An 18,665-nucleotide genomic window follows, 5' to 3' on the forward strand; every position below is an offset into this window, starting at 1 on the left:
GAAATACTCCACCGGTAGAAATTAATGTTACACAATCATCTTTGATATGCACTCAAATTCATTTTATCCCTTATAATACTTACACACTAGTAGCATTACACTTGTAAACATGAAACAATAGTTTCTCACACTGTATACAAATGTTCCCACAGTGGAAATTAATGTTACACCGTCGTCTTTCAAATGCACTTACCCACTTTAACCGTAGTATCCAGTTGTAATGTTTGACATTTGTAAACAAATATTAATTTTCTACATTGTGCACAAACACGTCAGTGGAAATTAATATCTTTGCCAATAATCTTTCACATGTACTTACTAATTTTTAATCATAAAATTACTATTTTTCGTGCAGATTAACAATATACTATATTGAACCCGTTAAGAGTTTGAATTAGTTTGCACGCATATTATTCTTCTGTACGCATTGGTACAAACACGAAGGAAATCAGGGTAAAGAATGTTAGGGAATCTTTCAGAGCACAAGTGGTGATTGTTTTCTGCATGAAATGAAGAAATGGAACCCTCTTTGCCATTAGATGACCCAAAAGCACCAAAGTACAAGGCTGCATTCATTAGGCAGTACTTAAAAAGTTATGTTGACACATTAAACATATTAACGTAGTATTCCTAGTATTTTCGAAACTTCTAATATTTGACCCGTTTGTGAATTGTTACGGTCTTACAAAATATACATAGACTAATACACTTCCACATGAAATTCGTCCTCTGTTCACCTCTGAAACGACTCCTAGTTACAAACAAGGCATAATTTAAAATGATGACTGAATTTACATTCTCAAAAAGTATATAAGTCACATTCACTTCTGGTTTTCATACAGAAAATTTAACTTTTAGAATCAAGTGTTATGTTGAACAGTAAATCTCGTATGCTCAGCAGCATGTAACTTCATGTAAATTCCTCCACGTAGGTACAATTTCCACATACCTCAAAACCCGTCTTGTAGAATATATAGCTAAAAATTACAATATTTACAATGTAATTATTAGTACTGATTTATATTACATGCATAAACAACACCTATCCTTAAGATCAAACTGGATTTTAATATCATACCTCTACTTTCCCCACAATCTCATCACACTTGCCACCGGAAGAGTTTTTCAATGTTGCCAGTACACCAAAATGAAATACATATCAGTTTGACATTACCCCTAAATTTTTTCAATATACTAAATTTTCGCTCTCAGTTACATCGGATAAAGCAAAATATAACACAAAAATTAATTAAGTGTATCTTTTAAATATTTGAATGTATTTTGTATTTAATAACTTGAGAAATAGCAACAAAGTTTCCATAGGATAAAAATATAGGGATTCCTAGTGAACAAGAAGTTGAAACTTTGTATGACTATCTCTGCTACCCTCTGGTAATGGTGTATTTTTTCTGCAATTCGTTTATCGTTTGCGTGCTGTTGCGTAGAGTCCAACGATGAAGCTGGGGGGTTCAGAATGAAACATACGATTGTGTAGTAATACTGTTATCTGCGATCAGTATGTTTGTTGTTATTTTATATTAAGTTATTAGTGGAAAAGAAAGAAGAGAACTTTCTGGCGGCAATTGGTACGAGGTGGTTACTGTGTAGTGTTGGCGAACATGTCCAAGAACAAGTTGAATCTGACATTACCACCGGGTTCCATAGAGCCGATTGAGCCAAGCCCTTCAGCTCCAGCTTCAGCATGTTCAACAGAGCCCAGTGTAGCATCAGAGTAAGTAAGAGATGAATGTAATAGTGTTGCTTGAAGGAGGGATTTACGTCTCAATTTGTCAAGAGGGAGTGGCACTCATGCAATGGCAACAGCAGAAAGCATTGGTATGTTGCCGGCTGTTATTTCTTCAAATATTGCTTGATTTTTCGCAGCTTCTTATGTTTTCGTTCCAGGAGTACGAGGAAAACGTGTGGGAGACTGAAATCAAACTGTAAAGATAAGAATATGCAATGACATTAAAAATTGAACTATTCCTGATATTAAAATAATAGTAAATAAATAAATATGTTAGTTTCGTATGTAAAATATTCGTATCGTTTTTGTTTTTGTTTTGAAACATTGATGCAGCTAAACAATTTGTTGACCATCGCATTACAAAAGAAAATTTGTCCTTATTTACAAGAATATCAGTGCAGATTAAGGACATGGGGGCACAAGAATGCAACATGTGTATTTCATAGTAATGTAATACCCTCTCTATTATTTTCTTCGTGCCTGCCCAATAACTGAGCGCAGATTTATAGTATATTGTAAAAATATTATTTTCGTGCATACTGATCACTTTTACTCCGTATACTTGCACCAGGAGATATACAGGATGAGTTAAAAGTCCCTTACCATCCCTTATAACATGAAAGCGAGTGTAGATACCCAAAATTTGAAATTGGGGGGTGGCTCAGTGGTAGAGCGTTCACCTCTGGTGCTTGGGGTCCCGTATTCGATCTCACCCCCCGCTAAGTGAACTTTGTGGTTGACACACCGTGCTCGTGGGTTTTCTCGGGGTTCTCCCACTTTCTTCATTCCACCACTTCACTCATCATCACCGTCTCCTTTAGCCTAACCGGCATAATTGTGGGACGTAAAACTCAAAGATTTCCAGAATTTGAAATTGTAGAGATGTTAGATCAAGGGGGAACGTTTATGGTGCGTGTCAGGTGAACTGCACAGCCATCTTGCCGTTCGCCATTTTGAATCTCTCAAAAAGTTTAAATTAGAAGGGAGTCATATGAGGCATGAAACAGGCTTCGAGTTTTAAGAAAAACTCAGTGGTATAATTAGATTTAACGTAATTATAATAACTACAAAGTTATGATGACCTTAAACTCAGATTAACTCCTACAAAATGTGTTCAATATGCTGGCCGTGTTGTTCTATGCATGGTTGTAGACGTGTCTTCCAAGCTGTGTAAACACGGAGCAATATCTCAGGTGTGATTCATGAACACGCATCCTGTGTACATTGCTTCAAATAATTCTGATTCCTTATCTTTTCACCATATTTGGCCTACCATTGCCTTTAAGTGACCTCGCAGGTAGTAAATCAGGTGATCTGCCAGACTATTCCACTGGATCCATCGACTAGAAAATCATTCATTCAGATACTGACGAACTTACAGTCCATAATGAGGTGGCTGGTGCCTTATTATATTGGTAAAATAAGGACAGAGTTGACAATAAGGGAAGAGTTATTTGTTCTAACATATCCAAATAACGCTCTGCAGTTAAGGTGGCATGGATAATAAATGGGCCAATAATACGTGTCCTCTAGATCTCTCCCATACCATAATTTTCTCTGCACCAACCATTTTGCACCGAACTCTCCACTTGGGGTTATCTGGAGACCAGTAGCGTAGATTTTATTTGTTTACTTATCCTGTAACATAAAAGTTTGTTTCATCGATGTGTAAAATTTGCATTGCAAAGTTGGAATCCTGTCCTAATTGTTCTACTGCGCACTCACAAAATTATACTCACTGATCTGGACCATTCTCAGAGATATTGCTGCAACTGCAGCTTGAATGGATGCCTACTCTGCTTTAGACTTTTCGGTCCGCATTTTTTTATTTTTATTTATTTTATTTTCATTTATTTTTTTAAAAATTGGATGCAGTGATCGACATTTTAAACTCTCTTGCAATACTATACACAGTTGTGCTGCGTCGTCTTTAATGGAACTGTAAAACAATAAAGGGCTGATATTTAGTATCTCCCCCAATCTTGCACATATAAGATTTACAGTGTTACTTTACAAAATATAGCTGAGCTAGGGACAGCTAGCGAAGGGAGTTAGAAGTGGCCCTTGTACTTCTACCTTTATCAGAATTTAGACAAAAACAAGGTACTCTGTTCTGGAACCATGAAACGAGTTGGGGGAGATACTAAATGCCATCCAAATAAAGTATCACACAAATCCGAGCCGAGCTTAATCGACTAAATATTGCCATCTTTATTTAGACAGTGCGCTACTTGCCCAGCAAATTGCGTTCAGATTCGCCAGTAGTTACCCAGAAGAAATGAAGTACCAGATACGAGGGGCGGGGAGCCTGTTCCTGGCCGAGCTCAGCCATTAAGTATAGCAATCTTTGTTTCCTAAACAATGGGCCACTTGCCCAATAAGTTTGATTTTCTAACCAGTAGTTACCAAGAAATAACGCCCTCCCCCCACACATACAGCTGGGATGAAAGTATGAACTCCCTTATGCTTACACCGGGAGCTAACAACTAAGTAGAATTGATTCAATATTTTTTTTTGGGTTCATATTGATGTGCTACTCCCTAGGAAACTAGAACTTTTGTAACCTTTTTGATCAATTCTGTTGATTTTTCTGTTGTTCCAGGTAATATACTGGAAGCTATTAGTTGTGAATAAAACAGCGATGAGTGTTTATGTAAATAAACTAGCAAATGCCCCCACTGAGACCAATATTAAATAGTCTTACTTCTTAACCATTTTATAAAGGGTATTACAAAATTTTGTCACTATTTTGAGAATGGATTTCTCACATCAAATTAAGAAGGAAACGTTCACATGGACCTGTGCTCAAAATGCGTAGTTTCGTAGTTACAGGGTGCCGAAAACGTGAAAAAAACTTATAGGTCTATAGTTCCATTACTATAGGACCGATTGTAGTCGGGTCAAGACATCATTGACGAACTAGTATTTGAACTATCCAAATATCCATCTTTCAGAATTTCCGGTACCTGAACAATCATTTTTAGAGAGGCTGTTTGGAAGTACTTGATCACTCTCCACCTGTCTAAAAATTCGTGTGCAACTACTGAAGCATTGTTAAACATGGATATTTGGATACTTCGCATACCAGTTCCACAGTGATGTCTTGACCCGACTACGATAGGTTCCATAGTAGTAAAGTTATAAAGTTCTTTCACGTTTTTGGCACCCTATAACTCTGAAACTATCCTCTTTTGAGCACAGGTCCGTGTGAACTTTTTTTCTTATTTTGATGTGAGAAATCTGTCTCCAAAATATTGTGACACATTCCTATATATAATTTTGTAACTACCTCTTCTTCAGCGACATCAAGCTTATTCTCCAAAGCACTTAGGAATCATAAATATGAGAAATAATGTAGCTTCTAGAGTTGTTGTTTGATGAAGGTAGACACGTGAAACGTAGATAGATATAGATTTATATCAGTGTCCATCCATAGGCGGCCCTTGGGTTCGACTCCAGGTCTGACTCCAGATAGCAGTTCATTGACAGAAAAGGGCCTAGCGCTAGATCCGAGAGGTAATGTAGGGACTGCGACTAAATGACCAACCGATACCCAATTTTTTAAATTTTTATTTATTTATTTATTTGGCTGAAAAGAGAAGAGTCTACGTCGCTGAGCTTCGTCCATCGTGATAGTGCCTATAAGTACAATGGTTAGCTTTCTGAGAACAGATGAAAGCACTAGAGAAAAAGCGGAAAATGATTTAGACAAGTTCAAAGAATAAAAAGACATAAAAATCACCAATTTTGAATCCTCGAGAGTAATTACGTCAACTTTGAAATATAATGTACACATATGTTATTGCCAGAACTGAAAGAGTTAACGTTCCTCAACAGAAGGAAACCAACATTAGCAATAGCTTCGAAGCATTGAAAGCACGCTTAGTGTTGCTTTGAATTCCAAGGTTGTGATTTGTTTCCAGGGTTTGCCCAAGTAGGCCTAGCCCGAAAAAACCCGGTGGTTTTTTTCGGGTTGGACCCACCTGAAAAAAAAAAAAAAAAACACTTTAAAACCCACCTTGGTTTTTGACCTTTTTGTTACTATAATATTAGTACAACTAAGGTGATCACATTGAAAGTGATTTTTATCAGATCTTGGACTTTCCTTGGGCGAATTAGATGCTTTCATGTTAAATTATACAACAACATTCAGCGTTAGATCTATATAAAGTTTTGAATGCACTAAACGGATAAAAAAGCTTACTTTAGCTTGAGATAATTATAGAACAAATTAATGTATGGATTGTGTTTATAGCCTACTTGAAGTAAAATATGCAATTTTATATTTTAGAAAATACTTTCCGTGAATAGTGTGCTCGCCAACTCGGACGCCGGGGGACGTTATCCCCCATACATTTGATGAGTTTAAGGTCATAGGTGCCTGTACCATCAGTAAATATGTAAATACATTTGTATTATTTCACACATTTGATGGTAACACAAGTATTCTTACGTAAAATTTTGTTTTCCAACAACAGTAGTGTAGTTCCGTCATTAGTTGGTACTCTTTAAATAAGCATTCTGTAGAATCAACACCACCGTAAAAATTCTTGTCAAATTTAAGGAGCTTAATGCTCGGAGTTCCGAAGACTATGTAACTCTACTATTTCAAATGCTGAATTCAAACATTCGTACTAGTGAAAGTGTCGATGTACAGTAAAGAAAGCTACATTTTTGGGGAAAACACGTCGTGAAAGAAGTGCTCGGGAAATTACCGCAATTGAATGCACAAAGTATCGGAAGTGAATACTTCAACAATAAAACTATTTATCATATTTTAAGCTGGAAGATATTTAATTTCATTTAAGGCAGTTTGAAACACTTATTTTATAAAATGTGAATTATCTCTTTGTTATTTTTTAAAAATTCATTTTCAGGAAAGAACAGTGTTGCTAGTGCTAGGGAAATTCCCGTAATTGAACGCGCAAAGTATCTGAAGTGAACTTGAAAAACGAAACCATTTATTTTACACTGTAAAATATTTGTCTTAAATGATATCTTTGTTTTAAATTAATAAATTTTGTATTCATATTTGGCGAACGTTATTAAAGCTCCTGGGATGACTTGATCGACACTTGTTCGTTTGTCTGCCTGTACCACACACACATTACAGCGTACAACTTTCGGTCTTTTAAGTTTAAATTTTCAGGGTACAAGCACGAGACACACTAACTTTCCTGTATAGATTTTGGCGGCATACCAACGTAAAATTTCAAAATGGCAGCATTTTTTTTTAAATTTTTTTTTTCAAAATAGCGGGTATCCACACTACAAGGCGCAATTTTGGGTCTTTTGAATAGAAATTTTTCAGAGTAGAAGCACGAGACACTCTAAATTATCTGTATATATATTTTGGCGGCCATCCAACGTAAAATTTCAGAATGGCGGCCATTTTTCAACTAGAGGGTATCCACACTACAGGGTGCCATTTTCGGACTTTTAAGTTTAGATTTTGAGAATGTAATGTAATAAAGAAATAAGTTTTTTTTAAAATATTCAATTAGAAACTGAACAATCTACACACAATTTGCAATTAATCAGTGAAAACTGCATCTTTCTAGAGCTGTAGTTTCCGAGATATCTTTTTCAAAAGAACTGGCCACAAACATATAAACCTAGTATTTTAAGGTATGTAGATAGTCTCACTGTTTGTCAAGACTACCTTTATCTAGGTTTGATTCAGTTCTGATGTAATAGATTTCGTAGGTAAGTCTTCCTGGTAGCAACAAGCTTTTATGTAGGATGTTACTTTCTTAATGGAGTGTTTTGATTCGCTTAAATCCTTGGATAATCCGGAAATATGATTTCTCATCCATAGAATTCCTTATATACAGTATTCTGTAATCTTGGTTTCAATATTTCGTTTCATTATACTAGTTTATGGTAGTTCGCAGTCATTGATTGTTTCGAAAAACGCCTGAATGTATTTTTTTCATCTACGAAACAATTTTTAAGGTTAAAGACGTTCGAGGTTTTTAGACAATTTCAGCAAACGGGAATGAAATGTAAGGAAGATGATAAAACGACCACAGAATTAAGAGCAAATTCTTTAGTTAGAACAGTTGCTTAAACATTAAATATATAATGGACTTGTGTTGTTCCAAAATTAATTATTTCAGTAAATGGGACAATTTAAAAGCAAATAATTTTGTTTAGTGTGTTACAAGTGTAAAATCGGCTGACGTTACTCGTTTATCTGGGAATGGCTTTCTATTCTGGTACTTGCTGTCCTATTTTGTCGTGTACGGAGCTAGTTCTTTTAAATATATATTTCAATATACAGATCACTTTGTCTTTAGGAACGGTACTGTAAAGTGCATTTTAAAGTTATTTTATTTATTTGTTTTATAATACATTCCTTCGAAACGAGATGTTTCAATTTTTTTTTATTCATTACTAGCGTTAGGATTATGAATTACAGTGAAACCTGTCGCCCTATGTTGGCACCATCGGTTCCATTGAAAAGTGGCCAGCTTAGAGAAAATTAGTGTGATTGGTGTATTTTTAGAATAGCATTTATGGTGGTTCATGCTAGACATATTTGTTTTATTCTTTTCGACACATATGCACAATTTAATTTTGAAATTCTTGTATAGTATTGCCTACTTCTTGTTAATGAGCTACAAGTGTTTCCCTCGGAGCAAAAGATGTTTCGAAAAAAATTTAAGGGAATTCATATTTCAAAACCGCCGCTACCTTTCGACAAGCAGATAGTTGACAATTGAGATGGTTAATTTTAACCTTGAGTTTTTCGGAATTACCAAAGCTCTCCACTGATGAAAGGAGCCGATATAGCTAATGGTAAACAGGAGACAGATGTTTACCCTGTTTACCAAAACATACAGGTTAAACAAATACGTACAATCATTTTTCTGAATTCGTATAAGTGCTTTTTCTTATTCATATCTTCCTTCACCATCCCTTTATCAGGGTAGTGTTTTGGCCATTGACCTTCAAGAACAAATCGTGGGAATCCATGCTTCTTTGACTCCAGTCACAGATACAGATCATCTGCCTCTCATATGGGAATACGAAAGAGTTAAGAAAAAAACCAAAACGGTATTTTGCCTAGCCAATATACGCAGGTAAATTTATCATCATAGGGTAAACATTGATTCAATGCGGCCAACTTACAGAGTTAATAAGTAACAATTGTCTTACGGGAAAATGCAGTTTGAAGATGAATCAGGCCAAGACAAGCATTTGGCCAACCAGGTTTGGCTGGTTTAAACCAAGGTGGTTTAAACCAGCTTAAAAAAAAAACTGGTTTAAACCAAAAAACGAAAAATGTTCGTAAAAGTGTAACTATTCGTAAAATCTTAATGAACACACATTTGTGGGTTATCACGTTTCACTTCCATATATCACTCGTACTATATTCAGACTTCCACATTCCACATTCATTACTCAAAGAGATTATATTTCAAAAGCAACCTTTTTTTATGTAACTTTATGGATGTTTCTTTTGTGATTTTTTTAATAGTTTATTATTGTTATGCAACGAAAGGAAAATTCTAAACATTGTTTCGTTTTAATTATGTTTACTATTGATAAAATACATCGAAATGCCGTACTTTTTTGGGAGGGGGGTCATACAAACCCCACGAGAGGCAATTATTGAAATTATAAGAATCTTTGGTAACTATTTATGTATAAATGGGTCAAAGCCAAAGTGGACTCAAATAATTCGTTTCTTTATTCATTTTTCTTACTGATATGCAAAGTAAGTCGTTATATTTCTTTAACTTGGACTAATAAAAGTCGTAGTGAACTGACTTGGACTAAATTAGTTCTTCTGTACTCTGTAGTACTTTGAAATAGTCCATATGCAATTCTGTATAATGGTTCCACTTGTGCAATTGTTTATCTTTTTGTCCTTCTGAAATGACTGTTGACGATTATATTAACAAATATGTAAAGATTAGCCCAACGTATTTTTATCAGGAATCCTTCGCGAGTGAGTCGGCAGACGTATCGCATTTGTGGCCAATTAGTCCCGGTTTCGAGTTCAAATGGAGGACAATTTCTCTTGGATGTAAGCCGAGAAGCGGTTTGGATTCCGCTTTAAGCTTATGTGACCCCTTCCAGCATAACCAAGTTGTTGCATACTAACACCAAGGCGAAATAAGCTTATTTCTATCGATATGTGATATAAATACATAGAGCAAATTATTTAAACAAACAAACAAAAAAAAAAAAACTGGTTTAAACCAAAAAAACCGGGTTTAAACAAAAAACTGGTTTTTTGGTTTTTTCAATAAAAACCATGGTTTTTGCCAACCCTGTGGCCAACTTAGAGAGGTGGCCAAGTTGACAGGTTTTACTGTATTTTCATCATCATAAGTATTCTCCCATTATTGGCAGGTTACTTATTGCAAACTAAGAAGCTTCCATGCCCAATGTCAACCAATAACGGATTTGAACATCTTTGATTTTTGCCCAGCTAGCAGATAGTGTCTACAGAAATTTGTTGTTAAACTTCTGGAGAAATCACCGTTAAATATAAATTATAACTAGCGCTATTTCATATTTGGATGGTAATGCTTTTGCAGGATCTGATCTAGTTAATCGCTTGAAATATCTTTTAGCTGAACTAAAAGACTAACTCTATGGCTTATGGAACCCGGAGGTTCAATGCCGCGTTCACAAAAGCTCTCCACTGACTTCTATCCTTAGCCAACTGGATCCAGTTTCTACTTTGAATTCCTATTTCTGCGAGATCCATCTTAATATTGTCCTCCTATCTGCGCCTAGGTCTTCCTAATGGTCGTTTTCCTATGGGTCTACCAGTCAAGACTTTGAAAGCATTTCTACTTTCTTCCATTCTAGCTACATGACCTGCCCACCTAAGCCTCTTAAACTTGATGATCCTAACAATGTTTGGTAAACCGTATAAATTATGTAGTTCGTCGTTATGAAGTTTCCGCCATTCCCCATTCCCGTTCCTCTTGGGTCCGAATATTCGTTTCAGGATCTTGTTCTCAAATACTTTTAGTCTATGTTCTTCTCTCAGAGTAAGCGACCATGTTTCGCAACCATACAGAACAACAGGCATGATTATCGTTTTGTATATTTTAAGGTTCAAATTCCTCGACAGAATTCGCGACAACAAGAGATTTTGAACTGAATAATAACATGAATTGTCTGCTTTTAGTCGACATTTAATTTCTTCGTGAATATGATTTTCGTCTATTAATATTGATCCTAGATATTTGAAAGTATCCACTTTATCAAAAGTATTATTTAATATTTTAACGCATCCATAATTTGCTGTATTACCGTTCCGACGCACATCCATGTATTTAGTTTTCTCTGCATTTACTTCTAAACCCATATCGTTGCAAGCGTTTAATAAGATTTCTGCATTTCTTTCTATTCTCCTATCATCCCCTATTAAATTTACATCGTCAGCATATGCCATAACCTGGTGAATACCGTTCGACTCTAGGCCCTAGTTGCTATCTTTGATTTTCCTTCTAGCGTATTCCAGAACAAAGTTGAATAATAATGGCGACAACGCATCTCCTTGTTTCAATCCATTTTCGACGTGAAAGCTCGTGGACAAAAATTTTCCTACCCGAACTTTACTTTGGGACTCATTTAATTATATCTTAATTAATCTAATTAGCTTTCTCGGTATTCCAAGTTCTATAAGACCGTTGTATAATGTTTGTCTCCTAACCGAGTCGTAAGCCTTTCTAAAATCAATAAATAGTTGATGTACCGGGGTATTGTATTCCCACTTCTTTCCGATTATTTGTCGAATGGTAAATATTTGATCGATAGTTGATCGATTTCGTCTAAATCCGCACTGATAATCTCCAATAATTTCATCTGCATATGCGGTTAATCTTGCTAATAGAATATTTGAAAGGATTTTATAGGATGTTGACAGAAGAGAAATGCCTCGATAATTATTAGTCAGTTTTGTCTCCCTTCTTGTGAATTGAAACAACGATTGATTCTTTCCACTCTTGTGGCAATTCTTCCTTGTTCCAGATAAGGAGAATGAGTTTGTGTATCATGTTCCACAATTTTTCTCGTCCAGCTAAAATTAACTCAGCCGGAATTTCGTCTATACCCGGAGGTTTGTGTTTCTTTAATTTCTTTATAGCGGTTTCTACTTCTATTCGGTTGGGTTCTGGAATATACGGTTCTGCGTTGTGATTCTCCTTTTCTCCACGCACATTAGTTTTTGGTTACGTGTTCAGCAAATCGTCAAAGAAATCTTTCCATCTATTTAAGATGCTATCCGTATCAGTGAGAACTGTTCCGTCAGCTTTCTTTAATATATAAGCACGAGGTTGGTAGCCTCTCTTAAATTCGTTGATTCCCTTATATATGTCCCGAATGTTTTAATTTTTACTATTATCTTCAAGTTCCTTAATTTTAGCTTTCAAGAAACCGCGTTTCTTTGTTCTAAAAGTTTTGGAAGTTTCCCGCCTGATGTCTACGAAATTTTGTGTAGTTATTTCATTTGAATTTTGTAGCCAACGTAGTTTTGCCTGTTTTCTCTTCTCTGCTAGTTTTATGCATTCCTGGTCGAACCATGGTTTGTTCCTACGTATTTTCGCGTGTCCCAATTTTTCTTTTGCTGAAATTTTAATGCTATCTCTAATTTCAATCCTGGTATCCTCAACACTAGTGCACTCCGAATCTTCTAAAGCCGAGAATCTATTCAAAACTTCAATTTTTGGTATTCGTCTCTTACCTGGCTCTCATCTAATATCTTCAAATTAAATCTTTCCATTTTAGGACATTGAATATTTCCTTTATTCAACGATAATCTCTTTCTTATTATCGCTGCTACCAGGTAGTGATCAGTGTCACAATCAGCCCCTCTAAACGACCGGACATCAGTTATGCTAGATTGCCTTCTTCTATCTACTAAAACGTGATCAATTTTATTATGTATTTTTCCGTCTGGTGAGGTCCATGTGTATTTATGAACGTCGCGATGTGGGAATTTTGTATTCTTCACGATTAGGTTTTTGGATGTTGCAAAGTTCACGAGTCTAACACCATTTTCATTACTTTCCTTATGCAGACTTTCGTTTCCTATAATCGGTTTGAAAATATCCTCTCGTCCTACCTTCGCATTGAAATCCCCTAATAGAATTTTCATATGGTATCGCGAGAGTTGGTAAAATATCCGTTCCACTTCTTCGTAAAAACTATCTTTTATATCGTCATCCTTATCTTCTGTTGGGTTATGTACATTTAAAACAATAATATCACACCACCGACCCTTAAGAGTAATAAAATAAAGTATGTCAGTAACAAATTCAACCCGTTTAATTGCTGATAATATTCGTTTGTGAACGAAAAACCCTGTTACTAACTGGTGATTTTTATTTCCTTCCCACCTTACTTCCTGAACTCCTACTAGGTCTATCCTGTATTTCTCTAACACTCGCTACGGATTTTAACGCGCCTGCCCTATAATACTTCTAATATTCCATGTTCCAAATCTCATGTCCATTTTCTTTTGCTGAGATCGTGCCAAGTTATCAGTCCTTGCCGAGGCTTTTGTGAGTGTTTCTGAACAAGTGCCTTTTTTAGAGGATGAGGTTGTTAGCCGTACCCAAACCCCCAAGCTGGAGAACCACTCCGTGTCTGTCCGAAACTGCTTATTCAGTTCGAACTGCTTATTCGAAACTGCTTAACCTCTTATATCTTGAGGCTTTCTCCTCGATCCGCAACCTGAGGACGCGCCATGCCGTGGTGACAGGAACCCACGTTACACGGCCTTTAGCTGCGTAGCTGAACTAGTTTAAAATAAGTGGTTAGACAACAGTAAGGCAGATAGAGCTGTGAAGCGGTTCAAAGAATTTGTTCGAATCCAAATTGTGAAACTGTGAGTCAGTATTCTAGAACTGGTAAGTCTTTGGGTGACTTTCGGCTAAAGAATTTGAGTAAAATGATTTAAAGATTATGGTAAGATATTTTTCTCACGAAAATTCAAATCTAGAAATAGGATTTTCAGTCAATGCGCAATGTATAACAGATAATTTAAAAGAACAAACTTTAGTAGCACTCAGACTTGTGATACGATTCAATAGATTTTTCTGGTGGCCTTGAGAAAGTATCTATAAGGAAGTCCATGATTCATTTTGCACGAAATGCTCATACTCGTTTTGCAGAAGCAATATATCAATGAGGAGAGGAAGAGGGATAATCAAAAAGAAGCTGAAGACAGGAAAACAAAAATCATTCTGAACGATCTTTGTTTGCAATATTGATGAAGAAATAGAAGCGTTTGGAGAAATGAAATTACTTACATAGTACTATTTATTTTTTTTTTCTGAAGCTATGTTGTTAATAACTAATTAACTCTATCGCCTATGGAACCTGCGTTCACAAAAGCTCTCTATTGACTTCTATCCCTAGCCAGCTGGATCCAGTATCTATTTCTGCGAGATCCATCGTAATATTGTCCTCTCATCTTCACCTAGGTCTTCCTAATGGTCGTTTTCTGCTTGGATTTTCAGTTAAAACTTTGAAAGCGTTTCTACTTTCTTCCATTATGGCTACATGACCTGCCCACCGAAGACTGCTAGGTTTGGTGACCCTAATAATGTTTGGTAAACCGTATAAATTATGTAGTTCCTCGTTATGAAGTCCCCCATTCCCGTTCCTCTTGGGTCCGAATATTCGTCTCAGAATCTTGTTTTCAAATACTTTGCCTTAGAGAAGTGATTAACAAAGAGCAATACAGTGGACAGTACGTACCTTAGGTTTCGAAATAACCTCCACCAGCATCCAACATATTTTGCCAAAGTTCCTTCAGTTACACAATGCCCTGGGGATAAAACTCAGTGGTCATCGATGCAAAGAAGTCTGTAAGGGTGTTCCGCAGAACTCCCGAATTAGCGAAGAATCTCACACGGAAATAGTTGTCGAGGAATTAAAACAAGTGATAATCTGTTGGTGCAAGATCGAAGGAATATAGTGCATGGCATTGTCATGTAGGACGTCAAAAATGCAAGAACTTTATTTGGTTACCTTGTACCTCAGCCAGTTTTATGTATGAGGGCTATCTAGAAAGTAGCTCACGTTTTGGAATAAAAAGAAGACAAAAGAAGGTAGATATTTTTCATTATATACATTTTGAGATGGCACTCTTACACTACTTTTCTACATAATCGGCGCACAAGTTCAGCCATTTAACATAGCAATGAACAAGCTTACAAAGTCCATTCCCATAAAAAGTTGTTGTGACTTCAACCATTCTTGCACACCAACCTGAAGGTCTGCGTCATCATCAAAGTGCTGCGCTAGCCAGGTCTTCATGTGGGGAAACAAATAATAGTCACTTAGTGCGGAATCTGGGCTATGTGGTGGATGGTCGAAAATCTCCCGATGAAAGGCCTGTAACAGTTTGAGTCAGCTTGACCGAGTGCGGGTGGACATTATCATGAAACAGGGGGACTTCTGCACTGTTTTCCTTGACGTTTAATTTAGATCGCCCTTCGTAATTTCTGTAATATTTTTCAGCCGTAATTGTTGTATCGCGTTCCTAAAAGTCAGTCAGCAGTACGCCTTTCATATCACAAAACACAGTAGCCGTAAGTTTTCTTGCAGACATGGTTTGCAAGCTTTTCCGTGAACTTGTGTGTCTGTACCCCAAGCACTGCCTTTTGTTTCACAATTAACGTGCTTAACCCAACTCTTGTCCCCAGTAATTATACGATAAATAGAGATATCGCAATCTTTGTTTTAGACCTCGAGGATATATATATATATATATATATATATATATATATATATATATATATATATATATATATATATATATAAAACTTGTTATTACATTATATAATTTGTTGTTTTGTGAGTAATAGTCTGAGTAATTGTAACCTTTATAATTCATTTGAAGGCGCAGTACCAACGTAGGGAAGACAACAATTGAATCGTTACAAGAAGGTATTGAAGAACTGGAAATGGATGATACCCAAAGAAAACGCATGGAAGTGTTCTTTTGTCAGAAGCAAAAGGTCGGCGACTTGAGCGACGATGATTTTGAGAAACTAGGAGAGCTTGGTGCTGGTAATGGTGGCGTCGTTATGAAGGTGCGGCATCGTCCAAGCAGACTGATCATGGCCAGGAAAGTGAGTAGTTGATGATTTCTGACATTGAGCATTTTAGTTTGGGAAAAAGGAAAGGAATTTCGCAGAAATTTGTTTCGGTTTGGTTGAAACTTATATCCTGTGCTATTTTATATGCGTAATTACGTAGAGGTTTATAATTTACAGCTTGGTTGGTCAAAAGGGATAGTTTCAAATTTGTAATTTTCGAGAACAAATTAAAATTGTGTCAAAATAATATTACATAAAAATAAGTTTGCGCTGTCTTTTAACTGTGCAATCTTGTTTGTCACAAATCACGCGTATGTCATAATGTAATCTTGTTTTTCCTCAAGTTGCAAAATACTATTTTTCTTTCTTTTTCAAAAGTTGGAGCTCCCTCGTAGGTAAGCCGTTAGCTTACGTACCTTTTGCGTGGGAGACCTGGGTTCCATTCCCGGCGGGAGCTCATGTGGTTCCGATCCCACTTTAAGCTGTAGGTTTTCTCATATAACCTGTCTGCTGAAACGGACTCTAAACTTATACTCAGATCTGGATCGCGGTGGCTCAGTGATAGATTAGTTACCTCTGGTGTGTGTGTGGGGTCCCTGGTTCGATCCCAGCTCGCGCCAGATGAACTTTTGTCGTGGAGAAATACTGTGTTGGTTTTCGCGATGTTCTTGCGTGCCCTCCCACTTTCTTCATTCCATCATTGCATTCATTTTTGATCATCATCATCTCCTTTAGCCTAGCTGGCATAATCGTAAGACGTAAAACTCAGAGATTCATTTAATTTTTTCAAACTCAAATCTTTTTTAAGTTCTTTTTTCTTCCCTTTTTAATTTTTGAATTTTACTTTCTTATACAGCATCGAGGTTGGATAAGACCTACTATTAATCCGTGCTTGATTCACAAGGGGGATTTGAATCCGGTGCAGGTGGCGGGTGCACAGACCACACAAGATCAATCTTCACAGTATCGACCGTTCCCCACCGTCTTACCGTGCCTCCAACACAGCTGGGTTACAAGACCACACTACCGGTTAGACAAAATCCAGGTTTAGCAGTGGCCAGTTCGTTTCTACCGAACCGATTTGAATGGCGACTGTTAAACAAACTGCAATTTGATTTGTATATTCAATGAAGATACGTGAAGATTACTCTTAATCTATAAAGAGTTTTAACGGATTCAGTTAATTACTTCAGCTTAAAGTTTGCCGTGGAATAAGAACAACATAAACCAATTGAGTTTTTGAATATCATTTTTTTTTTTTAAATGACAAGGGCTTGCCAGCTTAGTATGCCGTAAACCCTATTATTGTGAATTATATTTACACACGCAGTAATCACACATTTATATGAAAGTTGGTTTCGCGTAGCGCAGCCGCTAATGCTTTCGCCTTTGGTTCGAGTGGTCTCACATTCGATTCTCGGTGGGGGCACACTATCGAAAGGGTGTCAAAACCTTTCTAGGTCAGGTCCTCAGTTTTCATTCACATCAGGCAGATGCCGGTATGGTACGTAACAGTTGTCCTAGGCCACTTCTCCAATTCCTTGGATAGTTTTATCACCGAGAGACGTCATCCCTCATACGTGACTGGTTTATGCAGGTCTTAGATCCTAGTAATGTCCAGAAATAGTTCCTTACCTATCCTAACATTTACACAAAAAGCGAACATATGAGAGAATTTTTAGAAAAAGGGAAACATTATATTCAGAGATAGCTATTTCTCAACATTCTGATTTTCCTTACACTAAATTTCGTAAAGCTGCTAACTCAAGAGCTTATCGTGGCCCCGCATGGCGTAGTCGCTAACGCTCTCGCCTTTTCGTGCGAGCGGTCCCCGATTCGATTCCCAGTGGGGACACTCGGTCGAAAAAGTATAACAGCTTTTTCAGGCCAGCCGTCTTCAGTGAGGTTTTCCTCGGTTTACCTCATTCACACAAGGCACATGCTGGGATGGTACCTAACATATAGGTCCAGGCCGCATCCTTTCTTCCTTCCCTTTCGTCGGATAGTATGATCGCCGAAGGACGTCATTCCTCATATACATGACGGGCTAAATGGCCATAGATGTCGACAGCCCAGAAATCTAATTCCTAATTCAAGAACTTATCTTTATTACTAACGTTCCAATTTCAAGGTAATGCAGTAAAAATATAAAATAATACTACAGAGAGAAAATATTCGAAAAATAGCGAATAAAATATAATTAAGTGAATGACAATGTTACACGTGAAATGACTTACTATTCCATTAACTTAATTGCGTCTCAAGCTTAGTCTTCAGGTAGTTATTTTGGAACTATAAATATAGTTCATAATTGAATTGCAAAATAACTATTAAACAGTGCTATTATTTTACAGTTAATTCATCTGGAAGTGAAACCAGCCATAAAGAAACAGATTATTCGAGAGCTGAAGGTACTTCATGAATGTAACTCTCCACATATTGTTGGATTTTATGGAGCATTTTATAGGTAGGTTTATGATTATTGTATTTCTCAAATTTCGGAAATTAAAATTAATTTGGGATTAATTTTTGTTGCAAGAAAATACGTTGGTAATGTTGTAGTTAGTGTCGATTGATGTAGAATTATGTTATTTCTATTACATCTTAACTTTTATTTCACCTTAAGGAAAGATGTTGACGCCTTTAAAAAAAGAAACTTTTTTTATATATAAAAAAGTTTATTCATATAAACTGAATATCAGGACCTTAGAAGAGAAAAGGTGAACTCGATTATTATTATTATATTTTTTTTTTTTTTTTTTCTGGCATCAGACAGTTCTGGAGACAACATGTAGACACCGCGTTTTGCCCTTGTTCGCTCTTTGTTTTCTCACAGTTTC

At 36.4% G+C, this 18,665-nt stretch overlaps 2 protein-coding genes across 4 annotated transcripts in view; one reads left to right on the top strand and one right to left on the bottom strand.

The window, feature by feature from the left end:
• RpL17 (ribosomal protein L17) overlaps nt 1-1,223 on the bottom strand; it is a 38,318-nt gene extending 37,095 nt beyond the window's left edge. Inside the window, exon 1 of one of the 2 annotated variants that reach the window (XM_081733392.1) lies at nt 1,079-1,223. The gene's annotated coding sequence lies outside the window, so the exon portion shown is untranslated. The other variant, XM_081733393.1, reaches the window with a different exon arrangement.
• A 162-nt stretch (nt 1,224-1,385) lies between these two features.
• Dsor1 (mitogen-activated protein kinase kinase 1) overlaps nt 1,386-18,665 on the top strand; it is a 45,374-nt gene continuing 28,094 nt past the window's right edge. Inside the window, exons 1-3 of one of the 2 annotated variants that reach the window (XM_081733390.1) lie at nt 1,386-1,732; nt 15,627-15,858; nt 18,180-18,292. In XM_081733390.1, the coding sequence (XP_081589516.1) occupies nt 1,620-1,732; nt 15,627-15,858; nt 18,180-18,292 (458 nt within the window). In that variant the 5' untranslated portion in view covers nt 1,386-1,619. Of the gene's footprint in view, nt 1,837-15,626; nt 15,859-18,179; nt 18,293-18,665 lie in introns of both variants that reach the window. The other variant, XM_081733391.1, reaches the window with a different exon arrangement.

This window comes from Thermobia domestica, chromosome 12 (genome assembly GCF_964235325.1).
Source record: "Thermobia domestica chromosome 12, izTheDome1.hap1.1, whole genome shotgun sequence".
In the NCBI taxonomy this organism is placed as follows: Eukaryota; Metazoa; Arthropoda; class Insecta; order Zygentoma; family Lepismatidae; genus Thermobia; species Thermobia domestica.